The 26,424-nt window shown below is 44.4% G+C and overlaps 1 protein-coding gene across 1 annotated transcript in view; it reads left to right on the top strand.

Annotated features, from left to right (window-relative positions):
- MAJIN (membrane anchored junction protein) overlaps nt 1-26,424 on the top strand; it is a 43,456-nt gene that overhangs the window by 12,280 nt on the left and 4,752 nt on the right. The window contains exons 2-8 of the mRNA XM_049780871.1: nt 8,592-8,709; nt 11,583-11,628; nt 20,190-20,265; nt 21,186-21,311; nt 22,851-22,882; nt 23,193-23,281; nt 25,577-25,640. Coding sequence (XP_049636828.1) covers nt 8,609-8,709; nt 11,583-11,628; nt 20,190-20,265; nt 21,186-21,311; nt 22,851-22,882; nt 23,193-23,281; nt 25,577-25,640 — 534 coding nt within the window. The 5' untranslated portion in view covers nt 8,592-8,608. The remainder of the gene's footprint in view (nt 1-8,591; nt 8,710-11,582; nt 11,629-20,189; nt 20,266-21,185; nt 21,312-22,850; nt 22,883-23,192; nt 23,282-25,576; nt 25,641-26,424) is intronic.

The raw sequence follows: 26,424 nt of genomic DNA, 5'->3' as shown, positions 1-26,424 counted from the left end.
AGGTCCCTGACCCCTGCCTCTCTGACCTCCTGTCTGCCTCTTCTCCCCTTGTTTGCTGCTCTATTGATTTTTAATCTTTGTGGTTGGAGTGTTTTGGGCCACACCCAGCTGTGCTCAGGGCTTAAACCTTATTCCTTACTCTCTAGCCCCTTAAATTTTAGTTGCTTTTTGTTTGTTTGGGGGCCACACCCGGCAGTGTTCAGGAGTTACTCCTGGCTCTGCAGCTCTTGGCTCAGAAATCACTCCTGGCAGGCTTGTGGGACCATGTGAGATGCCAGGGATAGAACACGGGTCTGGGCCAGAAAGATAGCATGGAGGTAGGGCATTTGCCTTGCATGCAGAAGGTCGGTGGTTCAAATCCCGGCATCCCATATGGTTCCCCGAGCCTGCCAGGAGCAATTTCTGAGCATAGAGCCAGGAGTAATCCCTGAGCACCACTGGGTGTGACCCAAAAACCAAAAAAGATACTGTGAAGGAATTGGTGTTGAAACATCATATGCTTGAAACCCAAACATAAAAAATTGTGTAATTTCAAGGGGATGATAATTTTTTTTTTTGGTCATACACAGCGGCACTCAGGTTACTCATGGCTCTATGCTCAGAAGTCGCTCTTGGCAGGCTCCGGGGACCATATGGGATGCGGGGGATCAAACCACCATTTGTCCTGGGTTGGCCTTGTGCAAGGCAAATGCCCTACCGCTGTGCCGGCCCCAATCTTCTCCCTTACATATATTTTACCCACCAAAACAAAGACCCATGTAGATTGAAAAAATTTTTTCTGGGCCCGGAGAGATAGCACAAAGGTGTTTGCCTTGCAAGCAGCCGATCCAGGACCAAAGGTGGTTGGTTTGAATCCCGGTGTCTCATATGGTCCCCTGTGCCTGCCAGGAGTCATTTCTGAGCAGACAGCCAGGAGTAACCCCTGAGCACCGCTGGGTGTGACCCAAAAACCAAAAACCAAAAAAAAAAAAAAAAATTTTTTTGTTTTTTTTTTGGGCCACACCCAGTGCCGCTCAGGGGTTACTTAGAAATCGCTCCTGGCTTGGAAGACCATATGGGATGCAGGGGATTGAACAGCAGTCCATCCTAAACTAGCGAGCTAGGCAGATGCTTTACCGCTTGCACCACCACTCCGGTTCCATAGATTGAAATTTTATTTCCAAAAAAAAAAATTTTTTTTTTGTTTTTGGGCCACACCCGGCGGTGCTCAAGGGTTACTCCTGGCTGTCTGCTCAGAAATAGCTCCTGGCAGGCACGGGGAACCATATGGGACACCGGGATTCGAACCAACCACCTTTGGTCCTGGATCGGTTGCTTGCAAGGCAAACACCGCTGTGCTATCTCTCCAGGGCCCCCCAAAAAAGTTTTTTTTTTGGTTCCTTGACTCGGTTGGATTTATAGAATGTTGCCACGAATTCAGCATGATGTGAAAACTAATAGGTTGATCTTCATTTAATAAGCCACAGTTACTGAGCAGAGTTGTGACCAAAGATATCATTTTAGGGCCTAGAGCAAAAAGCACAGTGAGGAGGTTGTTTGCCTTGCATGTGGCTGGCCTGGGTTTGATTCCCACTATCACGTGTTCCCCAAGCCTGCCAGAAGTGATTCCTGAGCACAAAGTCAGGAGGTGCCTGAGCACTGCTGGATGTGCCCCTACCGAAAGTAAGATACCATTATGCTGCTTTTGCAGAAGCCTGTGATCCTCAATGTAGTGATCAAATGTAGTTTCTCATGAGCTTTTAGGATGAGTGTGAGAGAGGCATTTTGATATAAATAAAAAGTTGGCTAGAACTTCTTTCTCATCTACTGAGTTGGCCACTATGGCTTTTAGATTTCGGTTCAGGAAGATACAGTACTTCTCTGTAGAAAGTTTAGTTATTCGTTCCTATAGAAAAAAATAACTGGGGCCAGAGCAATAGTACAGTGGTAGAACATTTGCCTTGCACTCGGCCAACCTGGGAAGGACCCAGACTCAATCCCCTGTATCCCATATGTTTCCCGAGCCTGCCAGGAATGATTGCTGAGTGCAGGGCCAGGAGTAAACTCTGAGTGCCATAAAAACAACAACCAAAAAAGAAAAAAAAATCTGATTCATCTTCAAAGGCAAATCTATTCCTGAACAAATGCCAAGATCATTTTAAAGATTTATGTCTTACCAGAAACAAGCAGAAACCTAATGAGGAGCAGAACAACATCAATAAATATGAGGTTCTAGGTAGTGGTATACTAGCAGATATCTTCCTATTCTATATCTTAACACGTTGTTGTTTTGATTTGGTTTTGGGCCACACCCAGCAGCACTTACGGGTTACTCCTGGCTCTGTGTTAAGAAATCATTCCTGGATGAGCCAGAGAGATAGCACAACAGTAAGGTGTTTGCCTTGCATGCAGCCGATTCAGGAGGAGTGATAGTTTGAATCCTAATATCCCATATGATCCCCCGAGCCTGCCAGGAGCAATTTCTGAGTGTAGAGCCAGGAGTAACCCCTGAGTGCTGCTTGATGTGACCCAAAAATCAAAAAAAGGAAGGAAGGAAGGAAGAAAGGAAGGAAGGAGGGAGGGAGGGAGGGGCCGGAGAGATAGCATGGAGTTAAGGCATTTTTTGGGCCACACCTGGCGGTGCTCAGGGATTACTCCTGGCTGTCTGCTCAGAAATAGCTCTTGGCAGGCACGGGGACCGAACCAAACCACCTTTAACCACCTTTGTTCCTGGATCGGCTGCTTGCAAGGCAAACGCCGCTGTGCTATCTCTCCGGGCCCGGCATTTGCCTTTCATGCTGAAGGATGGTTCGAATCCCAGCGGTGTGACCCAAAAATCAAAAGAAAGAAAAAGAGAGAGAGAGAGAGAGAGAGAGAGAGAGAGAGAGAGAGAGACAGCACTCAGGGGTTACTTCTGGCTCCAGGCTCAGAAATCACTCCTGGCAGGCTTGGGGGACCATATGGGATGCCAGGCTTTGAACCAATGACCTTCTGCATGAAAGGCAAATGCTTTATGTCCATGCTATCTCTCCGGCCCCCCAAGGTTTCCATTTTATAAAATGACTGAGTGATGTATAGTATCCCTGGCATCCCATATGGTCTCCTGAGCCTGCTAGGAATGATTTCTGAGCACAGAGCCAGGAGGTAACCCCTGAGTGCCACCGGGTGTGGCCCAAAAACAAAAAAGAAGTGAAAAGGAATCAGCCAGATCTTAGGAGGCAGAGTGCATCATTCTGGTTTCACTGAGTTTTGTGACATTTGGAGGTCCTTTTTTGGGGGAGATTGGGACACTTTCAGAGATACTCAGGGATTAGTACTGGCTCTGTAATCAGTGATCACTTCTGATGGGGGGTATGGGGCACTATATAGAATTCCAGGGATCCGGGGCTGGGCGGTGGCGCTAGAGGTAAGGTGCCTGCCTTGTCTGCGCTAGCCTTGGACGGACTGCCGTTCGATCCCCCAGTGTCCCATTTGGTCCCCCAAGCCAGGAGCAACTTCTGAGCGCATAGCCAGGAGTAACCCCTGAGCGTTACTGGGTGTGGCCCAAAAACAAAAACAAAAACAAAAACAAAAAAAAGAATTCCAGGGATCCAATGCAGGTCAGCTGCTTATAAAGCAAGCAACTTGACCACAGTACCACTTTCTTTTAATGAAGTCACTTCCCTTTAGACCCTCTACAGTCTACAACAAAAAGCTCTCCTCTAATAGGTGTTAGATTTATAGCATCCATGGGATTTCCCTGTTTTGTGACCCGTACACAATGGTTATAGAGCCTGTCATATTAGATTTGCTTGGTGAATGCATTTTGAGTAAATGCTTATATGAAAGCTTTAATTCTTTGTTGTGCAGAGATGGAGAGGATGTTCCCATCAAATATTACTGGACACATTTGGTGGTATTTCCTTATTATCTCCTTCTGCCTCAGTGGTCAATGTCATTACTCCCTCCCTCCCCTTTAAGCTCTGAGCCCTGATTTCGGTGCTGTGCACTGACCCAGATGTTTCTTTATGTGAACAAATTGCTAAGAACCTTGGGAAAGTTTCCTTTTAAACTCCATGGCTAGCAATCTTTGAAAGAGAGATACTTGACTGGAATTTGTCTCTTTGTAGTTCTTTTGTTTTGTTTGGGGGTCACATCTGGCAGTTCTCAAGGCTTACTTCTGTTTTTTTCAAGGATCACTTCTGGCCAGACTTGGGGGACTTATGGGCTGGTGCTCACTGTACTATCTCTCTGACTCTGGATTTGTCTAATTTTTCACTAAACGAATGGGTTTTCCTCTCAAATTTACTTTTTTTTGGGGGGGGGCCACACCCAGCGTTGCTCAGGGGTTACTCCTGGCTGTCTGCTCAGAAATGGCTCCTGGCAGGCTCGGGGGACCATATGGAACACTGGAATTCGAACCAACCACCTTAGGTCCTGGAATGGCTGCTTGCAAGGCAAACACCGCTGTGCTATCTCTCCGGGCCCTCAAATTTACTTTTTTAGTGAAGTATTGTGAAAGTCTTCAACTCTATCAAATAATATTCTAGATTAACAATAGCTTTATATTATGTAAGCTCCACAAATCCTAGGGGCTGGTCGAATCTCTAAATGTAGAAACTGAGAAAGGAAAAGGCCAAGTGAATTGTCAAGGTCTAATGCAGGGATCATCAAACTTTTTAAACAATGGGGCCATTGGAGGACTGGATTTAAAAAAAAATTACGAGCAATAATGGCCCATGGGCTGTAGTTTGAGGATAAGACAGAGAGGAGAAGTCAAGAGAGAAGGAGGGGAATCAGAGTGTGCAGCCCACAGCCCACACATGTGTTCTTTGGCCTGGGATGAGTCAGCATCTCAGCAGGACTGGCAGTGGTGGCAACAAAAGCACACAGTGGGCCGGAGAAATATCCTCGGTGGGCTTCATGTGCCTACAGGCCCTAATTTGAGGACCCGGGCTTTATTGACTAATAAATAAGAGGCAGAGTGATGACTCAAGCCTCTATTCTTGATTTCCATCTCCTATCTTCCTCATATTGCCTATAACTTTTCTTCTTTTGGATTTATGTATTGGAGAAGCTCGGGACGCATGCAGTGGTATTCAGGGCCAAATTCTGCCTCTGTACTCATGATTAGCTCAAGAGGGAACCATAAGTGGTGCTGGTGAACCAACTGGGCTTGGTTAGAATCTCGAGACAAGTGACTTGACTCCTATATGATTTCGCTGGCCCTTTCTTCTTTTGTTTTAAAACCATCATGTTTTGAAATCACTGAGACACGGGCTGAGGGCCTGACCTTTCATCTGAAAGCTCTTATGAACTTAATCATAGCTCCAGGGACATGCTGTCACCAGATCTGCAACAGTCGTGTTGGAAAATAACCTTGTGAAATCTTTGAACCCCTCTACTACCCTGTGGTTGTTTGGGCTTAAGCTGTCTAATCTTTATTTTCAAATGAGATAATTAGTGTGTGGAGTTTGTGTCAGATATAAGCAGCCAGCAATTAACAGGCCCCAACTAGAAGAGGGTTGTCTTTGCCTTTTTCAGACAGACATCTGTGGCCCAGCACTTGAAGTTTTCCTCTGGCTTGTCCTCTGCAGTGCAGTGAGTGCCCTTCATTTCCTTTGCCCTAATGCCCCCAGCCCTCCATCTGTGGGAGAAGGAACTACATTTGAAAAGAACCCCGTTCAGAGCGAGATTTTGATGGTGGCACCCTAAGCCTCATTTCATCAGCATTTTGCCTGCTTAGAAAAATCAAGTACCAAAACCTCCACACCTGTCAAATCAAGCCTGAGTTTCTGGCAGGCTGTCAGCCTGGGAATCAGCAAGCGTGGTTTTTTTTTTTGTTGTTGTTGTTGTTGTTTGTTTGTTTTTTTCCCTCAGGATATGAACAGTGTTTCCCCTCTGGTAACTTTGCAGTTGGCATCAACTACTTCTTTTTTGCTTTTGACTACAATTCTAGTCTAAATAGTCTCCCAGGCTCCTGGCTCCAACCTCCTGTCATTGTAATCCCAAGCAGCCAAGATCAGACACTGGGATATGTCTTTACTGGCAGCCCCAGATTTGAACTTTGGAAATGGTGGGAAATTCCATACTTTGGGCACATCGATCTTTTGACTCACTGTGTGTAAGTTTTGCTTGCAGGCAAAAGGAATATAAAAGCGAAAAATAAAGTAAGTGCCTTTCATGGTGCATAATATTTTGCTAGTTACAAAGTAATTTTGCATACTTTATTTTTTTCCTTCCTAATAGATCTAGTAAGGCTAACAGAAAAATAGTTAAGACCCTCCAGTCTGAATTTGCACCCCTCAGTTTGAATCCCAATTTTATCTTTCATAGATAAGCCATCAAAAGATTAATTTTCCAGTGCCTCTGTTTTTGTTTGTTTGTTTGTTTGGGTCACACCTGGCAGCGCTCAGGGGCTACTCCTGGCTCTATGCTCAGAAATGGCTCCTGGCAGGCTTGAGGGACCATATGGGATGGTCCTTTTGCATGCAAGGCAAACACCCTACCTCCATGCTATCTCTCAGGCCTGCCTACGTTTTCTTTTCTTTTCTTTTCTTTTTTTTTTTTTTTGGTTTTTGGGCCACACCCATTTGACGCTCAGGGGTTACTCCTGGCTTTGCGCTCAGAAATAGCCCCTGGCTTGGGGGGGACCATATGGGACCCCGGGGGGATCGAACCCTGTCAGTCCTACGCTAGTGCTTGCAATGCAGACACCTTACCTCTAGCGCCACCTTCCCGGCCCCTGCGCCTACGTTTTCTAATGTCAAATTTATACTACTTATAGATTTGTTGTGAGGATTTTGGGGGGAATTTGGGCCACACCCATCGGTGCTCAGGGTTACTCCAGCTCTGTGCTCAGAAATCGCTTCTGGCAGGCTCAGGGGACCATATGGGTTGTCAGGAATAGACCCAGGTCCATCCCAGGTCAGCCACATGCAAGGCCAACACTCTATCGCTGTGCTATTGGTGTTGTGAAAATTCAGATGATAAAGTATTTAGAATAGGATATGACAAAATTGCTTTTAGTTATTTGTGTTATTGTGTAAATAAGAAAACAGGAACAAAGAAATGAAGCGGAGGACTTGGGAGCTGAGCTTCAAACCCAAAATATTCTTATTTTGTATTTGTTCTGTCTGTCTCTTTTTAGTTTTGTTTTGTTTTGAACGCACCCAGAAATGCTCAGGGGTTACTCCTGATGGTGTTCAGGACAGCGTATTGGATGCTGGATCTCAAACCCAGGTCAACCACATGGAAGACAAGCACCCTACTCACAAAACAATACTCAGTCCCTTAGATGTCTTTTTAAATCAATATCTTACATTTTATATCAGTAGCATTTGATCCTCTGGAGCTCTCCTCTCATTTAGTTATTATTTAAAATTAGATATGAAGAGACAAAAAGTACAGGACTTATTATTCCTGCTTTATAAATAGTAGCACAGTGCTGGAGTGGTAGCACAGCATAGGGCATTTGCCTTGCACTCAGCTGACCCAGGACAGATACCATATGGTCTCTTGAACTTACTGGAGTGATTTCTTTTTGTTTGTTTGTTTGGTTTTTGGGTCACACCCGGCAGCTCTCAGGGGTTCCTCCTGGCTCTAAACTCAGAAATTGCTCCTGGCAGGCTTGGGGGACCATATGGGATGCTGGGATTCAAACCACTGTCCTTCTGCATGCAAGGCAAATGCCTTACCTCCATGCTATCTCTCCGGCCCCACCGGGAGTGATGAGCCAGGAGTAACCCCTAAGTGCCACTGGCTGTGCCCCCCCCAAAAACAAACTAACAAACAAAACAGTGGCACAGAAAAGTCCTAATGATATGCTGATTCCTACTTATGAAGGGAAACCAAGTGCCACCTTAGATTAGAAAGATACACCTTCCTTTTATCTCCATTTCTCCCCTTTCCTGATGTTTTCATAGCGAGCAGAGGTTCTGGGCTAGGATTAGTAAGACTATCATGTGCTGGCATCGTAGTCACTTGGGGCACAGGATGGTCACAGCTGGCAAGGAATAGTTGAGAGGCAGAGAATATAAAGCATTTATTAGCATGACTGGAAGCATGGGTACACATCATTATTTGCTGTGTTGGCTGTAGCAGGGAGCGAGACTAATTCCTTAATCGCATCTGAAATTAATAGCAGAGTTATCCCTTCTTGTGCCACTTATTAATGAGTCTTTTTAATCATTTTACTAATTGGCGTAAACCTTCTTTGCAGCATCCTAGGTGCCAGAGAAATGAAGCAAAGGGGAATAGATTCAAGAGATACTTCAGGGGTATATTTAATTCTAACAAAAGGTCCAGTGAGTCCTCTGATGTTAGTGACTTTAGTTTATAGAAAAAAGAAAAAGGTGATTTGCTGAAGTAAATGACAAAAGTTGAACTCAAGGTCTTTTGACTTCAAATTCGTAGAAATTGTCCCCACACACACATGATCTCCTTCCTAGCAGGCAGAATGGCCCAGGTGGCAACTCAATAGCAGAATTTGAGCCTGGATTGTAAACAGTGCTGCTGAGCGTCTGACATTTTACTCATGAAGAGATGCTGAAGATTGGATTGATTCTCTTTCCATATATAAGGAGGCACTTTAAATCTTTACTAATTCTTCAATATTTTCTACTTTTATTTAGGCTGTCATTTGGACGCAATGAGTTTAAAACCCTTTACCTACCCATTTCCTGAGACAAGGTTTCTTCATGCAGGACCCAATGTCTATAAATTCAAAATCAAATATGGCAGCACCATCAGGTAATTTATTTATTTATTTATTTATTTATTTATTTATTTATTTAGGTTTGTGGGCCACACCTAGTGACAGTCAGGGGTTACTCTTGGCTATGCGCTCAGAAATTGCTCCTAGTTCGGGGGACATAGGTGACGCCAGGGATCAAACCCAGGTCCATCCTGGGTCAGTCACATGCAAGGCAAATTCCCTACTGCTGTGCTATTGATCTGGCCCCCATTAGGTCATTTAAGATCGAGGAGCCTCGATTCTGCAAATTAAAGTTTGAACTTTCCCATAGATTCCATTTTCTGCACCTTCACACTGTTCTCCAGAAGACTTGGGGAAATAGCACCTGAGAGAACCCTTTCTCTCAGGTACTTTATATTCTGTAGATCTTTTTTCTGTACCACTAATTTTTTTTTAATTTTTAAAATTAACGATGGACGGCCAGAGTGGTGGTGCAAGCAGTAGGACATTTGCCTTGCACGTGCTGACCTTGGATGGACTGCAGTTCGAACCCCCATTGTCCCATATGGTCCCCCAAGCCAGGAGTGATTTCTGAGCACATAGTCAGAAGTAACTCTTGAGTGTCGGCCGGGCGGTGGCGCTGGAGGTAAGGTACCTGCCTTGCCTGCGCTAGCCTAGGACGGACCGCGGTTCGATCCCCCGGTGTCCCATATGGTCCCCCAAGAAGCCAGGAGCAACTTCTGAGCGCATAGCCAGGAGTAACCCCTGAGCGTCACAGGGTGTGGCCCAAAAAACAAAAACAAAAAAAAAACAAAAAAAAAAAAAAAAAAAAAAAAAAAAAAAAAAAAAAAAAAAAAGAAGTAACTCTTGAGTGTCACAGGTGTGGCCCCAAAAAACAAAAATAAAATTTAATAATGGCACACCTTTGGGGAAATGATTCTAAAAAGACCCCTTTGCATGCTTAAAATTTTTTAGAATCAAAGAATTTTTGACTAGGGTAGTTTATATCTAACAGTATTTATCATATAAATACTAAAACACAAATTAAAATAAGGATAATATTAATTTAATGAATATATATCATATTAAATATGGACAAATAGCATATCTTAGTAACTATATATGTTTTTATTTGTTTTGGGGCCACACCCAGCAGAGCTCACGCATTACTCTTGGCTCAGATTAGAAATTACTTCTGGCAGGCTCAGGGAACCCTATGGGATGCCAGGATTCAAACCTCAGTCAGCTGCGTGCAAGGCAGACACCCTATCCACTGTGCCATCACTCCAGCCAACAAACTATTTATAGTTAGAAAATTGGCATTGTTTATATTCCTAGGATTTACCCTAGAATTCAAGAATGATTCAGTATATAAAATTCACATAATAGGATCCAGGGTTGTAATCAAGTGTTAGAGCACAGGCCTTACATTTGCAAGGGCACTGGGCTTGGCTCCTGCTACCACATGACCCCTCCAGCACCTCATGTAGCTGCCCCAATCAGTCTTTTTTTTTATTATTTTTTATTTTATTTATTTATTTTTTGGTTTTTGGGTCACACCCTGCGGTGCTCAGGGGTTACTCCTGGCTGTCTGCTCAGAAATAGCTCCTGGCAGGCACGGGGGACCATATGGGACACTGGGATTCGAACCAACCACCTTTGGTCCTGGATCGGCTGCTTGCAAGGCAAACACCGCTGTGCTATCTCTCCGGGCCCCCCAATCAGTCTTTTAAGAGTGGGCCACATTCTTTGCATGTAGGAGGCCCAGGTTTGATCCCCTATATCCCATCATTCCCCAAGCACTACCAGGAGCATCCCCTGAGCACACTGAGTACAGCCAAAAAAGAAAAAGAGAGAAAGGAACAAAAATCCACTGCATCAACAGAATGAAGGGAAATACCCACAGAACATAAAAGACTGCCAAGGCCAAAGACTGGAGCGATAATGCAGTAGGTAGGGCATTTGTCTGGCATGTGCTAACCTAGGATGGAATGTGGTTCAATCCCCCGGCGTCCCATATGGTCCCCCAAGCCAGGAGTGATTTCTGAGCACAGAGCCAGGAGTAACCCCTGATCATCACTGGTGTGGCCCAAACAAAAAAACAAACAAACAACCCATAACCAACCAACCAAAATACTATTGAAACCATAGAGATAGACAAATGGGTGGAGTACTTACCTTGCATGCAGCTGACCCAAGTTCATTCGCCAGCACCCCATATGGTCCTCTGAGCACAGAACCAAGAGTAACCCTGAGTACTGCTGGGTGTGGCCCCCAAACAAAATAAAATAAACGACAACAATAACAACACTGAGTTAACAATAACAATAACATTGCTGTGGATCAAGGATGTAACTATAAACAGAGCTTTTGGCTTCATGTGTGAGGTTGATCCTCAGCAACACACACACACGCGCACACACACATACACACACACACACCACAATACATCTAACCTGTAAAACTGATCAACAAAGTTGCAGAATATGAGCAAAAATTAGTTATATTTGTATACCTGAGCAATAGTCTGAAATATTTACAATTGTATTCAAGAGGTGCAAGATTTGCACAATAAAAGCAAAGTACAGAAAGTAATCAAGGACTATCCAAGTAATTAGACATGCTGTATTCATATGTTGGAAGACTTAATATCATTGGGGCCAGGGAGATGGCTCCTGGGTCCATTACATGACCAATCTAATGGAGAAGGCGTTTTGGTGCCACCATGGCATCTTGCATTACCATGGTGACCGGTGACCACTTTCCTTCCTGAGCCCTGGCTTAGCCTCCACGACTGTGAGTCATGTTTCTTTTCTCCCTCAGCATGGTGTCGTTTTTTTTTTTGTTTTTTTTTTTAACTTTATAGAGTCCTACTGTCATCAGCATACTACTTCTTGGCTTACTTATCTCTTGTCTGTTTACCTTCTAGAGGGGAAGAGATAGAAAATAAGGAAGTCATCTTTCAGGAACTGGAGGTAGGAGAAGCAGCAGACAATTTCTGGGAAAGTCGTTTTATTTTTTTAAGTCAAGGATGTGTCTATATCCAGATTTTAATTATTTCCTACAAACTGAGTCACACACTCCTCTTGCTTACTTAACTTCTCCCTGCTATATTTCCTCTGAAAAAAAAAAAAAAACTTTAAAAAAAAAAAGTTACTGTTTGTCTAGAGAAACTTAAAGCCTGGATCTTTTCTCAGTTCTCCAGTTGAAGAGTCAGCATCTTTGAAATTCAAGTTTTATTTTGTTCCTTCCAGAATTCCCAGTACCAGGTTTTGTGGTTTTGTTTTTTTGTGTTTTTTTTTTTTGTGGTGGTGGCTGGCAGAGAGGAACCTTCTGGAAGACAGCCGTTTCCACGGCTCTGGGAAAATCCACCATCCCAACCACTGCCTCATATTTGACGTTCAGGAAACTCAACTGTAAATACACAGACAGAACTGCTGTGTCTTACTTTTAATTGAAAACACTTGCAATTACTTGATTCAAGCTTAGTTTTCTTTTCTTTCCCACCCTACTCTTGTAACTTAGGTTTTCACATGGGGCGGGGACAAAAAAAAAAAAAAAAAAGACTAAGTACATGATTTTGCAAATTGGTAAAAGCTTTGAACAAGGAATTGAGTTCTGGGCGCTGGCTTCGACTCTAGTCTTGTCTGAACCACTAATTCACTCTGTGACCCTCAGCAAAAATTTTTCTCTCTGGGGCTAGACTGATGATACAGCTGGTAGAGTTTTGCCTTGCACAAGGTTGACTGGGTTTGATGCTTGGCATCATGTATGGAATTCCTGACCACCACCAGGAGTAACACCTGAGCATTGTCAGGTCCCCAATACCAAAAAGAAAAAATTTCTCTCCATTCATATAAAGATTAGTTTGTGGGCCCGGAGAGATAGCACAGCGGCGTTTGCCTTGCAAGCAGCCGATCCAGGACCAAAGGTGGTTGGTTCGAATCCCGGTGTCCCATGTGGTTCCCCGTGCCTGCCAGGAGCTATTTCTGAGCAGACAGCCAGGAGTAACCCCTGAGCACCGCCGGGTGTGGCCCAAAAACAAAAACAAAACAAAAAAAAATTTAGTTTGTGTTAGTTTAGTCTTTTCTAGACTTACTACTGATTTTATTTATTTATTTATTTATTTATTTATTTATTTATTTATTTATTTATTTATTTATTATTTTTAGGTTTTGGGGCCACACCCAGAGACGCCTAGGGTTACTCCTGGCTCTGTGCTCAGAAATCACTCCTGGCAGGCTTGGGGGACCATATGGGATGCTGGGGATAGAAGGCAGGTCTGTCCCGGGTTGGTCGCATGCAAGGCAAATGCCCTACCACTATGCTATTGCTCAGGACCCTAAGTGATTTTATTTATTTATTTATTTACTTGTTCATTCATTTATGTTTTTGAGCCATACATGGTGGTTCTCAGGGATACTAGGGATGGAACTTGGGTCGGCCACATGCAAGGCAAACACCCTTGCCATTGTACTATTGCTCTGGCCCCAACTTCTGAGTGGCTCATGAGTATTATGATTTGTAAAGACATAGCCGCCACGTTTAAAATAATTCAAATGCAATGAATGCACACAAAACCCTATGAAAACAAAAATGTAAATCATTTTCTTAAAGATACCTATGGTTCTTTGGCAAAGTGTTGAGAAAATATACTAAGTCCTTGCAGTATGGCAGACACTTCACTATAGTTAACAGTAATTTTGAATACAGAACCATACACATAATTTTTCTGTTTATTTTTATTATGAGTAAAGAAGTGTTCATTTTTTTTTTTTTTTTTGGTTTTTGGGCCACACCCTGTGACGCTCAGGGGTTACTCCTGGCTATGCGCTCAGAAGTTGCTCCTGGCTTCTTGGGGGACCATATGGGATGCCGGGGATCGAACCGCGGTCCGTCCTAGGCTAGCGCAGGCAAGGCAGGCACCTTACCTCCAGCGCCACCGCCCGGCCCCGTTCATTTTTCTTTACCGCCATTAATTTGATTAGAGGAAAAACTCAAGGCAGCATAATAAAATGGAAAGAAACTAGGTTTTTTTCGGAGGGGCCTCAGCTGGTGTTACTCAAGACTTACTTTTAGATCTGCATTCATATGAGTTGCTGGGAATCAAATCCAGGCCTGTTGCATGCAAGACAAGCACCCTATTCACTGTACTATCTCTCCAACCAAAGTCGATTTCTTTTTTTTTTTTTTCAAAGTAGATTTCTTTATCAATGAGGCTGATGAAGGGCTGGAGCAGTGGCGCAATGGCTTTTGCCTTGCGTGCAGCTGACCTGGGAAGGATGGCGGTTCTATCCCCTGGTGTCCCATATGGTCCCTTGAGCCAGGAGTGATTTCTGAGCGCATAGCCAGGAGTAACCCCTGAGTGTCAGCAGGTGTGGTCCCAAAATCAATCAATCAATCAATCAATCAGGCTGATGAATAACTCCTGTTTTCAAGATTGTAGTGAGGATTTGAAATAGAACTGCACAGAGCTGAGGAATAGCTAGGGCATTAGCTTTGTATGCGACAGACCTAGGTTTGGTACAACTCCCTGTAGGGTTCCCCTGAGCAAAACCACCTGGAGTGACCTTGTGTACTGGGTGTGCCTCAAAAACAAAACAACAAGAAATGGATCAGCCTGTCATCTAGGGCTGGAGCAATAGTAGTATAGTAGGTAGAATGTATGTATTTACCAGGGTTCAATCTTTTTTTTGATTTTGGGCCACACCCGGCAGCACTCAAATTTCTCCTGGCTCTGCGCTCTGAAATTGCTCCTGGCAGGCACTGGGGACCATATGGGATGCCGGGATTTGAACCAACGCCCGTCCTAGGTCGGCCACTTGCAAGGCAAACGCCCTACCGCTGTGCTCTCTCTCTGGCCCTGACCAGGATTCAATCTTATAGCCCAGGGGTCTTCAAACTTTTTCTTTTTTTTTTTTTTTTTTTTTTTTGGTTTTTTTTGGGCCACACCCGGCATTGCTCAGGGGTTACTCCTGGCTGTCTGCTCAGAAATAGCTCCTGGCAGGCACGGGGGACCATATGGGACACCGGGATTCGAACCAACCACCTTTGGTCCTGGATCGGCTGCTTGCAAGGCAAACACCGCTGTGCTATCTCTCCGGGCCCGTCTTCAAACTTTTTAAAGTGGGGGCTGGATTACGGTCCCTTAGACATCTGGAGGGCCGGACTATATGAGCTACTAATTCCTACTCACACTGCACATATCTTATATAAATAAAATGAAAACCATTTATAAATAAACAGATCACACACCAGTATTTCAATGGGAACTGTGGGCCTGCTTTTGGCTAATGAGATGGTCAATGTCCGGTTCCATATTTGTCACTGCCAGCCGTAACAAGTGATGCAAGTGGGCATCAGTTAATCTTGATCTGGTTGGAGATTTCAGATGTTTCGTTCTTGAAAAAGTCTGGGGGCCGGGCGGTGGCGCTAATGGTAAGGTGCCTGCCTTGCCTGCTCTAGCCTCGGATGGACCGCGGTTCGATCCCCCGGCGTCCCATATGGTCCCCCAAGCCAGGAGCGACTTCTGAGCGCATAGCCAGGAGTAACCCCTGAGCATCACCGGTGTGGCCCAAAAAAACCAAAAAAAAAAAAAAAAAAAAAAAAAAAGAAAAAGTCTGTTCACAGGCATAAGTGCTACCAAAGATGGTTACCATTTTGAGTGCATGGTTCCTGATATTTGGATATACACTGAGTGTATATGCTGGCAGGTATCTTGGCAACCAAACAGCGCTCACTGCTGGCAGGCCGGATCAGACTCCTCTGCGGGCCGCATGTGGCCCGCGGGTCGTAGTTTGAAGACCCCTGTTATAGCCCACCCTGAATACTACCAGTAGTAACCATTTTTTTGAGGGGGAAAGGCCACACCCAGCGATGCTCAGGGGTTACTTCTGGCTGTCTGCTCAGAAATAGCTCCTGGCAGGCATGGGGACCATATGGGACACCGGGATTCGAACCAACCACCTTTGGTCCTGGATCGGCTGCTTGCAAGGCAAACGCCGCTGTGCCATCTCTCCGGGCCCGCAGTAGTGATTCTTGAGCCAGAAGTAATCCCTGAGCATCACTGGATGTGAAGTGATTCAATATTCACCCAAATGCCTGCCATTCAATAGCTCAATAAATATAAACTAGAAATCATTTTATATATTTATAATATTAAGGTCTTTAAAGAGTTGATCTTCATTCATGTTCATTAGTTTAAAATATTTTTGACACTTCAGGTACCATGATTTAGTGATTTAAGGCAGATGTTATTGTCTGTCATAGCAGTGTGACCAAATGGTTTAATGTACAAACTTGGAGTCGGAGAAATAACAAGGGTTAAAACACTTCCCTTTCATTCAAACACCCTTGTTCAAATCCCCAGTGTCACATATGGTCCTGTGAACACTGCCTGAGGTCACTTCTGAGCACAGAGACAGAAATAGAACACAGTAAGGGGTTGACCCAAATCACTTCCTAAAAAAAGAGTAGAACCTCTAAAATTTCACTGCTAGTATTCATATATTGGTGCCCCCATTTATTTTCATGTTGTTTATTGGTTTTTGGGCCACACACCGTGGCACTCAGAGTTACTCCTGGTTCTGTGCTCAGAAATTACTCCTGGCGGGAGACCATATGGGATGCCAGAGATCGAGCCTGGTTGACTACATGCAGAGCAAATGCCCTACCCACTGTGCTATCTCTCCAGCCCTACCCCCATTTCTTTTCTTTTCTTTTCTTTTTTGGCTTTTGGGCTCAGTGATGCTCAGGGGTTACTCTTGACTGCACTTAGGAGTTGTTCCTGGAAGTGCTCAGGTGACTATATAGATTGCCAGGGATTGAATCCTGGTCAGCTGTGTGCAAGGTAAAAGCCCTACACATTATATGATCACTCTGACCCCAAGATTCCTCCATTCCTAACCTTGAAAAAGATAATTTATCTTTTTTGGCCTTGATGTTCTCATCTGTAAAATGGAAATTATTTTGTCAAATTGCTTTAAAATGTTGGGCCTGAAGAGATAGCACAGTGGTGTTTGCCTTGCAAGCAGCCGATCCAGGACCAAAGGTGGTTGGTTCAAATCCCGGTGTCCCATATGGTCCCCCGTGCCTGCCAGGAGCTATTTCTGAGCAGACAGCCAGGAGTAACCCCTGAGCACTGCAGGGTGTGGCCCAAAAACCAAAAAAAAAAAAAATTTTATACACACACACTAATGTTGAACTGGAAAGATAATACAACAGATAAGGCACTTGCCTTGCATATAGCCCACTCAACTTTGATCCCCTGAACCCCTATGGTTCCCCAAGCTACACAATAAATTATTCCTTGAGTGCAGAGTCAGAGTTAAGTCCTGGGCACTGCTGAGCATTCCTCTTCCCCAAAAAGCATATACAGTAATAAGCATAGATTAATTGGAGACTAATCAGTGAACATGTGGTTCAAGGAATTGAGACTGGCCAGCCGCATGCATGAGTGATAGTCTGTGTTTGGGTTTTTGGCCTACTCCCAGTGGTTATTCCTGGGGTTCAGGAGTTATTCTTGGCTCTGCACTCAGGAATCACTTTTGGCGAATTTGGGGTACAATATGGGATGCTGGGACTCAAATCCTGGTCAGACACAGGCAAAGTTTATGCATTACCTGCTGTGCTATCATCCCAACCTCTGCATGAATACTTTTTTAAAATAGATGAAACAATTTTTTGGGTTTCTGAGCTACACACAGGTGGTACTCAGGGCTTACTCTTTCTTTTGGGGGCCGTGGGTACATTTTGGCTTTTGGGTTTTTGGTCACACCATTCACTGGTGTGAAAGCTGGTGTTGGGACCACACTGATGGTCCAAGGGCTACCTCAGTTGGGGTGCTCAGGGGATGGAACCCAGGCCTCCAGAATGCCTCCAACTCTTTCTGGGAAATTAGTGGTGGGAATGTTGCACTGGTGAAGGGGAGTGTTCTTTACATGACTGTAATCATACAACTATAATCATATTTGTAATCATGGTGTTTAAATAAAGATAATTATAAAAAAATAAAGGAGATAAAAAAAAAAAAAGATGTTTTCCCAGCCCTAGAAGAAATGTTTTTTTTGTTTTGTTTTGTTTTGTTTTGGATTACTTCTAGTGCTGCACTCAGAAATTGCTCTTGGCAAGCTCAGGGGACCATATGGGATGCCGAGGATAGAACCCAGGTCTGTCCCAGGTTGACAACATGCAAGGCAAAGGCCCTACCACCGTGCTATCGCTCCAGCCCCTTAGAAGAAATGGTTTAGGGCCCGGAGAGATAGCACAGCTGCGTTTGCCTTGCAAGCAGCCGATCCAGGACCAAAGGTGGTTGGTTCAAATCCCACTGTCCCATATGGTCCCCCGTGCCTTCCAGGAGCTATTTCTGAGCAGACAGCCAGGAGTAACCCCTGAGCAACACCGGGTGTGGCCCAAAAAAACAAACAAAAAAATAGTTTAAGCAAAATAATCATCAACAAATGGAATTTTGAGGGAGGGTCCACATCTGTTAGTGCCTGAGAGCAACTCATAGTTCAGTGCATAGGGGACTCTCTCAGTAAAATTAGAGGAACCACTGGTACTAGAGAGCCACCCCAGGGCTCATACAAAGCATGTACTCCAACCCTTCAAGCTGTCTTCCCTGGCCCTGAAGTATCATTCTTTCATCCAACTTGCATTTACTGAGAGTCTTATTGTAGATATCAGAGAAGGGAGATAAACACTGAGATAAATGGTGTCTAGTTGCCTCAGGACAATCTCTCATTGGGGGGTGGAGAGATAGTACAACACATAGGTGCTTGCCTTGCATTCCATGTGGTCCTTGGAGCACTGCCAGGAGTGATCTCTGATTGCAGAGCCAGAGTAACCCCTGAGCATTACCAGATCTGAACCCCCATCTGGGAGGACTGGGAGGGAAAAAAATTCTCCCCAGTATGGAAAATAGAGGAGACACGGGGCCCAGGAAGATAGGCTAGGATCAGGGATGCTTGATTTTATATGTGGCAATCTGGTTTGATCCCTGACATTACATGCCCCCTCCCAGCACCTCTGATTTTGGTCCTGGTGGCCCTGAGTACTTCCTGGCTGGATCTAGTGGTCCCGAGAACCACAGGCCTGAGAAGCACCAGGCACCAGATCCAGGCCTGGTTATCCCAGAGTTGCTAGGAGTGATTCCCAGGCCCCCTGAGCACTATTGGGGAGCTCAAAAAACAAAAACAAAAAACAAAACATATATAGTATATGGAGGGGCTGGAGTGATAACACAGTGGGGAAGGCATTTGCTTTGCATGTGGTTCGATCCCCAGCATCCCAAAAGGTCCCCCAAGCCTACCAGTAGTAATTTCAGAGAGCAGAGCCAGGAGTAAACACTGAGTGCTGCTGAGTGTGGCCCAAAAATGAAACAAACAAAAAATATGTACATGAATATAATTAAAGGCTCATTGCTAACTCTCATGAAGTTAGTTACATCTTGGGAAATCAGAGAAAACTCTGGAAGAGAGGATTCTGAACTTTGTCTTTTTTTGGTTTGTTTGTTTTTTTTTGCATCCCACCTGGCTGCATTTAGGGGTTACTCCTGGCTATGCATTCAGAAATCTCTCCTGGTAGACTTGGGGGACCTTTATGGGATGCCAGGATTTGAACCACTATTCGCTCTTGATCGACTGTGTGCAAGGCAAATGCCCTACCGCTGAGATTTCCTCTTCAGCTCTCTAAACTATGTCTTTTTTTTTTTTTAACTATGTCTTAAAGGTTATGTAGGATTTATACAGACTGATAAGTGGAAAAGGCTTTTCAAACAGGGAAGAGGCTTGTAAAAGCATAGGAACGAAAAGCAGGTGGGTGGGGAGAAAGTACAATAGGTAGGACGTTTGCTTGTACACAGCCCACCTGGATTTGGTCTCTGGGACCCCATATGATCCCCCTACCCTGCCAAGAGTGTGATTCCTGAGTGCAGAGTCAGGTGTACCCCTAAGCATTACCGGATATAGAAGGAAGGAAGGAAGGAAGGAAGGAAGGAAGGAAGGAAGGAAGGAAGGAAGGAAGGAAGGAAGGAAGGAAGGAAGGAAGGAAGGAAGGAAGGAAGGAAGGAAGGAAGGAAGGAAGAAGAAAGAAGAAAGAAAGAAAGAAGAAAGAAAGAAAGAAAGAAAGAAAGAAAGAAAGAAAGAAAGAAAAAGAGAGAGAAAGAAGAAAGAAAGAAAGAGAGAAAGAAAGAGAGAAAGAAAGAAAGAAAGAAAAAGAGAGAGAGAAAGAAAGAGAAAGAAAGAGAAAGAAAGAAAGAAAAAGAGAGAGAAAGAAGAAAGAAAGAAAGAAAGAAAGAAAGAAAGAAAGAAAGAAAGAAAGAAAGAAAGAAAGAAAGAAAGAAAGAAAGAAAGAAAGAAAGAAAGAAAGAAAGAAAGAAAGAAAGAAAGAAAGAGAAAGAAATGGAGGGAAGGCCTTTTTTGTTTTGTTTTCATTTATTAGGGAGTAATTTTTTTTTTTTTTGGTGCCGTGACTCAGATGGGAGTAATTTTTGAGCTTTAACAAAATATAGGTTATAATTTCCAACTTTTCTTTTCAGGATTCCATTCGTGTTGTCTTAGGGAACTTGGACAATCTGCAGCCATTTGCCACAGAACACTTCGTTGTATTTCCCTGTATCCTTTTTTTACCCGTGATAGAAATGAACAATAACTCACATTGTAGATTTGAATGGAAGCAATATATAGGCATTTTGTTTTGGGGTGTGTGTGTGTGTGTGTGTGTGTGTGTGTGTGTGTGTGTGTGTGTTTCTTTTTGAGGAAACTTCCAAAAAATTTTGAGGTTTTTTTCTTTTTTTTTTTTTTTTTTTTTTTTGGTTTTTGGGCCACACCCTGTGAGGCTCAGGGGTTACTCCTGGCTCTGCGCTCAGAAGTTGCTCCTGGCTTCTTGGGGGACCATATGGGACGCCGGGGGATCGAACTGCGGTCCGTCCTAGGTTAGCGCAGGCAAGGCAGGCACCTTACCTCCAGCGCCACCGCCCGGCCCCTTCTTTTTTTTTTTTTTACTCTAGGTTTTTTTTTTTTTAAACTTGATTGATTGATTGATTGGTTTGGGGACCACACCTGGCAGCACTCAGGGCTACTCCTGTCAGTCTGGGTCCCATATGGGATGCCAGGAATCAAACCGGGTCCCTCCCGGGTCTGTCGCATGCAAGGCAAATGCCCTACCGCTGTACTATCTCTCCAACCCTGGTAGATGCTGAGGATCCAGCACCAGAATTCTAGGCAGTTACCCCAACTCTTTGAGCCATCTCCCTGACCTACCTGTAGACCTTTTTGGGGGGTGTCACACCAGGTGATGTTCAGGGATTGCTCTTGGTTCATTCAGGAGTGACCTCTGGAGGTGTTTAAAGGACTAACCATATGGGGTGCCAGGGATTGGCCACATGCAAGACAAGTGCCCTCCCTGCTGTACTCTCTCTCCTGCCTCCATAGATATTCTGGAAGATAAATCAGGGAAAAGCAGAGAGATCCTGACCCCTCAAATAGTACTTGGAAATTGTTTGTTTCCCCTACTTCTTAGCACCATTTTCCAGATAAAAGTAAATGGGAAAGAGTGTCCCACCTGAAATTCAAGCATCGGGAGGACACCTTGGTACCCTACCCTTTTGTTTTCACACTCTATGTGGAGAAAAAATGGTTTCAAGAAAACCTGCCCCCCGGTAAGTAGAATGTCATAGTATGGGTAGCATAGGAGAAAAGTGGGGAGGTTGAATGCCAGGGAGTACCAGTTTGTTTAAGGTGAATGGGCCCGGAGAGATAGCACAGCGGCGTTTGCCTTGCAAGCAGCCGATCCAGGACCAAAGGTGGTTGGTTCGAATTCCGGTGTCCCATATGGTCCCCCGTGCCTGCCAGGAGCTACTTCTGAGCAGACAGCCAGGAGTAACTCCTGAGTACCGCCGGGTGTGGCCCAAAAACCAAAAACCAAAAAAAAAAAAAAAAAAAAAAAGGTGAATGAAAAGCAATCGAGCAGCAGGCGCGGGCTGGACAGATAGCACAGATGTAAGGCATTTGCCTTGCATGCAGAAGGACGATGGTTCGAATCCTGGCATCCCATATGGTCCCCAGAGCCTGCCAAGAGCGATTTCTGAGCGTAGAGCCAGGAGGAACCCCTGAGTGTTGCCAGGTGTGACCCCACCCCCAAGAAAAGAAGCAGGCGCCATACAAGAGATTGCTTGCTCTAATCCTGGTGTCTGCCATTTAACAGCTTTGTGGCCCAAGAAAAATCACATCATCTTTCTGTGCTACTTAGTGACATGGTGGAGAATAACAATAACTGTAATAACTACATCCCAGAGTAGTTAAAAGGATCATGTATATGAGTAGTAATAGGTGGAGAGCATGAAGGCTGACAGTTATCACTCAATGGAAGATCTATTAATACTTCCTCTTATTTGAGAGTATTTAGTGACTCTTACTGAGTGGTTATCTTTTTCTTTTTTTTTTTTTTTTTTTTTTTTTGGTTTTTGGGCCATACCCAGTGACTCTCAGGGATTACTCCTGGCCATGTGTTCAGAAATCGCTCCTGGGTTGGGGGACCACATGGGAAACAGGCGGATCAAATCATGGTCTAGTCCAAGTCAACCAGATGCAAGGCAAATGCCTTCCCACTGTACCACCACTCCGGCCCCTCGAGTGGTTATCTTAAAGGTGTTACCCACTTTTCAAGCTCTGAGATCCATTACTGTTTGTTCTCGAAGGAATAAGTGGGCACCTGCCTTACTTCAAAATATTTTTGTGGAGGCTGGAGTCATAGTATAACAAGTAGGCATTTGCCCTCCATGCAGCTGACCCAGGTTCAGTCCCCAGCCTCCTATGTGGTCCCTGGACACTGGCTAGAGTAAATCAGAGGCAAAAGGCCAGGAGTAAGCTTTAAACAGTGCCAGGTGTGGCTCCAAAACAAAACAAAATGTCTTTCTTTGTCACGAATGACTAAAATTTCACTTTTTCTTACTCAGGATCATCCCCATTAAGTGGTTTATCATATAAGAATAGGGTGTGAATTGCACCCTTTCCTCATGTAGGTCAAATTGGAAAAGGTTAAAAACACTCACATTTTCAGAAAGATTATACCAGGTCCAATGGAGAAGCACATCCATGGGTTTTGTCTGGGACCAATTCAGAGAACTAAGCAGTAGCCAGAAATCCAAATGAAACAGAATTTTGCTCTACATAACATTCAAGCTTCCTTCCTTTTCTAGGGAAACCAGCGAGTGACATCTCTCCTAGGTTGGTAAGTTCTCCTGGTCTGTGCCAAGTTAAAGTGGCCTCCTGGTTTCCCAACAAGCCCAGGTCTGTTCCTTCTGACTGGCCCCAAGTTGCTGCCTAAGGTCTGAGTCCATATCCCACCCCACCCCACCCTGCTGGATTCCTGAGCCCAGGGTGTCTGTCTTTAACAGAATACGTATTCTCACTTGCCATGTGGGTGTTAAAAGTTGCCTTTGGCAATTAAATGTGGGACCTTTTTATCACTGTTGCCATCTGAACTGGGTGAGAGACTCTGGAAAAAGAAAGCCTGACAGGAATCTGCCTCCTCCCTGAAGTTCTTGACTGAGAAGAAAGAAGGGGGTGCCCTGGTGAGGAAACGGAAGTACATGGAGATGCCCAACTCCAGCAGGCGAGTTCTGGACAGGTCAGTAGGGTGAGGAGAAAGACCTCGTGCTGAATTCTACTTGGACTTTGCCAACTCTGGCTACTGTTCAAATCTAATTCTTAGGCAAGTAATTTCTTTCTTGGTGCTATTTGGTTTGGCCTGTTTCCGTGAAGAGATTCAGGCGAGGAAGCATGATGCTATTTGCATCCTCAGCAGTGCTGGAGTCTCCTGTTTCCAACACGAGAGAGGAGAGTAAATGCCGTCAGATCTCAACCATAAATGACCTGAGTGGTGGCACAGTGGGGAGAGGACATTTATTTTGCACATGGCTGATGTGGGTTCAACCCCCGGCTTCCTATATGGTCCACAGAGCACTGCCAACAGTAATTCTTGAGTACAAATCTAGGATTGAATACCACAGGTATGGCCCCAAACCCAAACAAACAAACAGATCTCTACCATTAAATCCAACAATTTGGGGAGAAGGGGACACACCCAGTGATGTTCATAGGTTACTCCTGGCTCTTCTCTCAGGGATCACTCCTAGCAGTGCTCTGGCACCACATGAAATTCCAGGGATCCATCCAAGTCAACCAAGCACTTTCTCCTTGGGTACTATCTCTCAGGCCTCTAATTCAATATTCTTTTTTTTTCACTGTTTTTTTTTTTTTTTTTTTGGTTTTTGGCTTACTCCTGGCAGCACTCAGAGATTACTCCTGGCTCTACGCTCAGAAATCACTCCTGGCAGGCACAGGGGACCAAATGGGATGACAGGATTCAAACTACTGTCCTTCTACATGAAAGACAAACGCCTTACCTCTATACTAGCTCTCCGGCCCCTAATTCAACATATTTTAAAGTTAATTTTTTATTATATTTTAGGTAATATAGTCATAAGAGTGTTTTTTTGTTTTGGTTTGGTTTTTTGTTTGTTTGTTTGTTTGTTCTTATACTACATGCAGTGGTGCTTAGGGGTTACTCCTGACTCTGCACTCAGAATTTGCTCCTGGCAGGCTCAGGGGACCATGTGGGATATGGGATGCCAGAGATTGAACCCGGGTCTGTCCTGGGTCGGCCACATGCAAGGCAAACACCCTACCACTGTGCTATCACTCTGGGTCCTATAGTCACAAGAGTGTTTACATATATATATATTGTATATGAGTTGCTATACCTAACCAGTGCCAAAATTAATCTAAGATTAATTAATCTAACATTTTTTTATGAATACTTGCTAAGAAAATCCTATCAGAAAACAGTCAGAAGGTATGAGTTAATGAGAATATTATGTAAGGATAGAGAGAAACCCTCAAAACAGTGACAACTACTAAGACATGACTGTCCTACCCAAGCAGCAGGATGCGTTTTGAACTCTTACTTCACAGGAGACTGAGCTAAAAGCCTAATTCTCTGCAGTGAGTTAGGAATCAGTCGGATGTGTGCCCTATGTGGCAAAGGCCCTAGGCTGGTTTCTTGATGCTGCTAAATAAATAAATGATAAAGTCTGTATTGTTTGTTGGATGAGATGTTATAATATTCGGGAAGCAGGGGGAGCATCTCCACAAAGAGTTGTTGTTCCTATTGGGACTAAGTCATTAAATATGTCCTTCTCGGTAGCACTCAGTGAATGCTGGAGTCACCCAAGCTCGCCTGCACTTTTTCTGAGCCTGTGGGGGCTCCAGAACACACAGGAGCAGTGAGGGGGGCCAAAAGTCAGCTGACCCAACACCCTCCAAAAGCACATGCTGGAGAAGAACTTGAAAACTTTCCAGGGCAGGGGCCGAAGAGATAGCATGGAAGTAAGGCATTTGCCTTGCATGCAGAAGGACGGTGGTTCGAATCCCAGCATCCCATATGGTCCCCCAAGCCTGCCAGGAGCGATTTCTGAGCATAGAGCCAGGAGTAACCCCTGAGCGCTGCCACGAGTAAGCCAAAAAAAAAAAAAAAAAAACTTTGCAGGGCAGCTGCAGTGAGTGTGCACCGAGGTGCGAGCTCTGCTCCTCGCTCTCAGCTGGATTTTCCATGGCCACAAGGCCGTACTTTCTCCTTTGCTCTGATTTCTGGTGCACACTCCAATTCTGAAAGTCAGATTATCTGCCGTTAACCACCTTTTCTCTCTTTCAATCCTTGTATTTTAATGTCTCAACTTTGAATTTGCTTGTGAATTCGAACAGCACCCAAAGAGAATTTGGCCCCACAATTTCTTCTACAGGCTCGGAGTGGTATAAAAATAGCCAACCTGCTGAAATATTCATTTGGGCCACATTTGCTTCAATGTGGTAATGTTGCTGCTGCCAATAATATTTCCTGGGCTTTCTCTCCCCCCAACCTTAGAGCCAAGATGGGATCTTCCAGCCATGGCCCCAGCAGAAAGAAACCCCTACTGGAAACCAAGAGGGTAAGTTCCAGAGAGGAGGCTTCGAAGCTGGCAGCTCTTCCTGCTCTATTAGTTGGGTCTTAAACACGGAATGAATTGACTGAATCCGTTCTCTGATTTCTTCAAAGCATCCATCCAACAATCCACCCTTACCAGTCTGCCCCCAAAAATAACTGCATTACTTCTACAACTATAAAACCTTTTGTTAAAGCATTCTCTTTGCTCCGCTTCTAAAACTGCTGCTGCGGCTGCTGCTCCAAAGTTGAGATAAGGAAATAGATTTGTGGGGCCAGAGCCATAGTACAGTGGGGAGGGGGCTTGCCTTGCATGCAGCTTACTTGGCATCCCACAGATGGTCCTCCAAGCCTGCCAGAAGTGATTCCTGAGTATAGAGCCAAGAGTAAGCCCTGATGGAAACCACTGAAAGAAAATAGATCAGTATTGAATTGAGATAGAATTTCTCTTTAGTTTTTGTTTCTTTGATTGTTTTATTGTTGTTTAGGGTCAGAGCATCAGAAATTGACCGAGTGTCAGATGTAAAGCATGTGCTCTGACCCTTTGAGCCATTTCCAGCCTGGAAATAGCCAACCTTCACGTCGAACTTGGCACTGTGGCAGTCAGAGCCATCCAGGGGAGAGAACATGCCATCCACAGCATTGCTGAGCTGTCCGACAGCATTTGATATAGGGGGTGTAGTCGCCATTTAGATCTTCACCTACCTATGAATTTATTTTTTATATAATAACCTATAGTATAGAACTATATTCTTTATATAGCTCTTTATGTAACTCACATTTCTTTCTCT

Source organism: Suncus etruscus, chromosome 9, assembly GCF_024139225.1.
Source record: "Suncus etruscus isolate mSunEtr1 chromosome 9, mSunEtr1.pri.cur, whole genome shotgun sequence".
Taxonomy (NCBI): Eukaryota; Metazoa; Chordata; class Mammalia; order Eulipotyphla; family Soricidae; genus Suncus; species Suncus etruscus.
Note: the sequence above shows the minus strand (reverse complement) of the source record. Positions and strands in the feature narration are given on the sequence as shown.